The 5330-nt window shown below is 36.5% G+C and overlaps 1 protein-coding gene across 1 annotated transcript in view; it reads right to left on the reverse strand.

Moving 5' to 3' along the window:
- LOC129677283 (cilia and flagella-associated protein 47-like) overlaps window positions 1–5330 on the reverse strand; it is a 603052-nt gene that overhangs the window by 595003 nt on the left and 2719 nt on the right. The window contains 2 exon segments of the mRNA XM_055607932.1: window positions 2608–2746; window positions 4575–4690. Coding sequence (XP_055463907.1) covers window positions 2608–2746; window positions 4575–4690 — 255 coding nt within the window.

Raw genomic sequence — 5330 nt, forward strand, 5'->3', positions numbered from 1 at the left:
TATCAGGAAAAATTTGCTTAAAAAACATTCCAAGAAAATTTGGTTACACAAACTAATTGCAGTTCTTATTTAGCCTTCCCCTGACACGTTTATTCCTTTTTGGAATAACTGGATACTCCTAAACAATCACCATTAATGATGTTCTACTATGTTTATAGACAAGAGCCTAGCATAAACATCCTCTGAGAAATGCCTCACCCAGCAGTTGATCAAATCAGATCAATCCAAGCATTAGGAGTAGTCTCGTGGAAGAATAAGGAGGGAGGACAGTACCCAGAGAAGACAAGAACGCCACAAGAAGACCAACAGAGTTAACTAACCTAGGCCCATGGGGAGGGGGATTACGGAGATGGAAGCACCAACCGAAGAGCATTCATGGACTAGACCAAGACTCTCTACACCTATGTAACCAATAGGCAGCCTGATTTTCAGTTGGGTTGCCTAGTAAGTGGAGCTAATGCTATCTGTGACATGTACTCAGTTGCCTGCATTTCGATTACTTCCCCTTAACAGGGTTGCTTTGCCTGGCCTCAGTGAATGAAGATGAGCTCAGTCCTGATGTGATTTGATGTGCTATGTGGGATGGTTGCAGGAGCTCGCCTTTTCTGAGGCAAAGGGGAGGATGGGAAAAGAGGGTGGGAGAATGGGACCAAGAGGAAAGGAAGGAGGGGACTACAATCAGGATGTAAAATGAATATATTTATTATTTAAAATGTAATAATAAATAAAATTTTAATGAATAAACACTTATTTAAAATTTTATATAATTGTGGGAAGTATGCATAACATATCTCAGTAAATATGTCTTTCCATAGATCCTTGGACATTACATACTTTCCCAGGTTTTCATTTTAACTTATGCATGCATGATCTAACTTTCATTCTAAAGCATAGGTTCTCTTTAAACTATTTGTTTCTCTCTTATAGTTACACATTCTGTTCTTCTTTTCAGAGTAATCCTCAGTACTCTTGTTTTAGTTTCCACATATACCCCGAATATCCCTGTACACAAGTCACCTGGACACTGCCTGATCTGATTCATGCCTACTGTTACTGTGACTCTCTAAAATGCAACCTGATCCTCAGATTAATTTTCTGCTTTCAAATTTGATCCTAACTTCATATCAGATTCATAAATATTTCTTAAAAGCCACAACTATGGCCTTCAGTAAGAAATTTACCTTATATGCAATGTAGTAGCACACAAGAATATAAAAAAAAGACCTACAAAACCTAAAAGAAGTTATTTTTTATTTTTTGTTTGTTTTACATTTTTAAAATTTATTGTTTTATTAATTACAGTTTATTCACTTTGTATCCCAGCTGTAAACCTCTCCCAGGCCTCTCTCAATTCCACCCTCCCTTCTTCCCATGCCCCTCCCCCATGTCACTGATAGGGGAGGTCCTTCTCCCCTCCCATCTGACCCTAGGCTATCAGTTATCATCAAGACTGGCTGCATTGTCTTCCTTTGTGGCCTGGTAAGGCTGCACCCCCCTCAGGGAGAGCTGATCAAAGAGCCAGCCACTGAGTTCATGTCAGAGACAGTCCCTGTTCTCATTACTAGGGTACCCACTTGGACACTAATCTGCCATGGGCTATATCTGTGCAGAGGTTCTAGGTTATCTCTATGCATGGTCTTTGGTTGGAGTGTCAGTCTCAGAAAAGACCCCTAAAACCAGATTTTTTTTTCTCTTCTGGTGGAGCTCCCATCTCCTCCAGATCTATCTCTCCCTTATTTCATAAGATTCCCTGCACTCTGCCCAAAATTTGGCTATGAGTCTCAGCTTCTGCTTTGGTACCCTGCAGGGTAGAGTCTTTCAGAGGCCCTCTGTGGTGGGCTCTTGTCCTGTTCCCTGTTTTCTCCCTTTTCTGATGTCCATCCCATTTGCCTTTCTGAATTAGGATTGAGCATCTTATCCGAGGTACACTGATATTTTCTATTTTATTACTGTACACACTAGTGTTGACTTAGTGTATTAACTACACATTTCATCTATGAATGAGATGAGGCAAATCACATTTTTAAAAAACTGATGCCCCATAAGCCCTTTACTGGATCCTGTGTAATTTGTGTGTTAGTCTCACCATGCATCATTCCCTTGTATTTCTTCAACTCCATATATTCCCTGGTCCTTCCATAGAGAATACAGTTATTTCTAAAGTTTCAAATCTGCTAATTTATCTAACTGAAATTACTAATGCAATCCAATCTATCATCAATATTCACTTTACACACACATACACACACACTCACACACATGCATACACACAGCAATATCACTGCCATTTGCTACCTAGATCCTATTTAATGATGAGTGTGTGATTCAACTACCAATTTCTTGGTGGAATCCTTGGACCATTCCTCCATGTCCACAAAACTTAGGAGCTGCTGTTATGTGTATCCATATGCTACTCTCAAGTAGTTTCCATTGCTGAGTATTATCTGTACTTGTGTATCTTGACATACAGAAATAACTAATTGAACAAGTAGTAAATGAAAGAAAAAGAAGTTGGCAATCAAGCAATCAATATGAAAGAAGAATACAGGAAAATATTGAGTTCCATAGAAGCAATTTTTTTTTCAAAAGAACATATTATAAATTTACCTTGCCATTTCATTTACAATGTGGGCCTTGTCTGCACAGAAATCTACTTTGATGACCTCTGATGACTGAGGTTTCACAATACCACTACTTGGAGAAATGACAATAGGCAACTGACCGCAGTATTCTGTTTTAAACATGCCTAAGGAGAGTAAGAGACACAGTTTCTTACTATTACATCTTATGTGGAGTAAGTAACTACAAACTTACAATAGACACACATTACATAGATGGTTCACTATGGAACAAAAATAATAGCATTTATCTTAATTACAGATACTGATAAATCCCAACAAATCTGAACCCAGAGACAGAATTCAACCCTCACTAGTACCTTAAAATATTATATATTCATTTTGGAAAAATACTTATATTAAAAAACACTTTAATTTTTCATTTGTTTCATTGAAAAAATGCATTAAACATATCCCATTAAAACCAAATCTGCATTTTAACATGGCTATAAAGCTTTAATTTACAGAGATTTTAGGCTAAAATGGATGTTATTTTTCATTTAATCCCTAAAGGATTATAAATGAACAAGTTAAGGGAAAACGTGAAAAGCAACATAAAATAAAAAAAAATTCAATCATATATCACTGCTCTAAAATATTACTACTCTTCAGAATCAAAGAACCCACATGCCTTAAGAGACTCTATTCTTCACATTGGAATCAAACTAAAAATGAACCTAGATTCTAATATTCTATAAACTCCCAAGCAATGAATATTCACCTGCCAAGGAACCAAATCATTGAATGCTAAATAAACAAGGTTCACTCAGAAATCAGCTATGAGTTTTCTTCTTGTATATCTTTTGAAGAAATACAAAAAAGGATAGATTGTTTTATGTTAATATTCCTCAGTGTTCAAGCAACCCAAAATAAAAATTTCTAAAAATAATCCAGTTTGAAGAAAAGTGTTCTTTCAGTGAAAATATATTAGTAAAAGCATTCTAGAGATCATGATGTGAATGACAAGTTGAATATGATAACAAGTATCATACCAAAATTATTGGAGGTTAGGCTAATGTTAATTACTGGCCCTAAAGATTTGGTTACTGCCCACTGGATACACCCATCTTGTTTGTATAAACCTGCCTAAAACATGATACCTGACTGGTTCATTAAATGGCCTATACCTGGGCAGGGCAGAATAGGGTAGGCTTGGCTAAGGTTCCTGGGCTTTTGAGGACAGAAGATCCAGGAGAATCAAAAGACAGGAGGACAGGAAGAGAGGAAAAAAAAAAAAGGATGCCATGACAGGTTAGCCTGAAGAAGAAACCACGTGGGCCAGGGAGGAAGAACTCCAATAATAGCATGAAAAGGTCCAAATGAAGAATAAAAGACAGTATTTATAAGATTGTGAGTGGAAGATAGGGTACAGAGAATGGCATTGGATAAGGGCTGGGAGAAGGATGCCGAGGAGGATATTTAGACAGAATAGGTAAGAATATCTGCCCAGCCCAAGGTAAATAAAGCAATTATAAATTCTAACATGATAATCTTAGGGCTAATAATAATAAATATTATAGAGCCCAACAAGAATATTTTAATTTATAACACAAAATTTTAGATATATCCCCAAATAACCATCATATATTTACTATTTTCTCCTCTTGAATAAGGATTTTGACAGTTTTCTTAAAGACACTTGGCCCATATGATATAGATAGTTGGGTTCTAGCTCAAACTTTGGATCAGCCTAAGAACAATGTTATTTCTATGACACTATCCTGCCTCTCATCTTAAAGAAAATCTCTGGTCATATAACAAAAAGGCTTTGTTAATATATATTATAAAAGGCAGGTTTTCATGAATGATTGGATATCTGTCCTTTGTAGTCACAACACTAAAACACCTTTTGTTTTCAAGTATTTCAACATCTTTTCTTGATAACGCAGAAAATCTATTATACAACACACACATTTACTATAACAGCAACTCTTCTATATGACACGAAATATTTACCTGGAGCCATGCCATGGTTAACAATACTAATCTCTTTGCAATGCACTTTACTATTGGCAACTACTGTGCCAAAATCTACTACTGACACAATTTCCAGTTGACATGTTGGAATCAGACTAAGAGAGAAGGGAAGAAGCATACAATTATGTTTACTAATTATGTTTACTAATTATGTTTACTAATATCTTCGTAGTTAGGTCCATGGTAAATACACATACACACACTCAAAAGACACTTACATATTATTTTTTTTTCAAATTTTTGCTTCCTAAAGTTAGATTTCAGTTTATGTACAGGTCTATTGATAACATTGTTGTCAACAAGGGACATTATGAAATAATGTATGTAAAATATAATACAACCTGTTTTTAATATACTTGAAATTGAGAATCTTCACATAAGTCCATTAAATGTTTTGAAGCTCATTAAAAAGTGGGAACTGACCTTAATACTTCAAATGACATAAAGTATGATAAAGTAAGCTCTGATGTACCCGGCACAGTGGTGTACAGCTGTAATCCCAGCACTCGGCAGAGGCAGAAGCAGGAGGATCTCTGGGAGTTTGAGGCTAGCCTGGTCTACAAAGTGAGTCCAGGATACCCAAAGATACACAGAAAAATGCTGTCTCACAAAACCAAAAGGAAGGAACAAAGAAAGGAAGGAAGAAAGGAAGGAAGGAGGGAGGGAGGGAGGGAGGGAGGGAGGGAAGGAAGGAAGGAAGGAAGGAAGGAAGGAAGGAAGGAAGGAAGGAAGGAA

This window comes from Psammomys obesus, unplaced genomic scaffold, assembly GCF_907164565.1.
Source record: "Psammomys obesus unplaced genomic scaffold, mPsaObe1.curated_primary_1811, whole genome shotgun sequence".
Taxonomy (NCBI): Eukaryota; Metazoa; Chordata; class Mammalia; order Rodentia; family Muridae; genus Psammomys; species Psammomys obesus.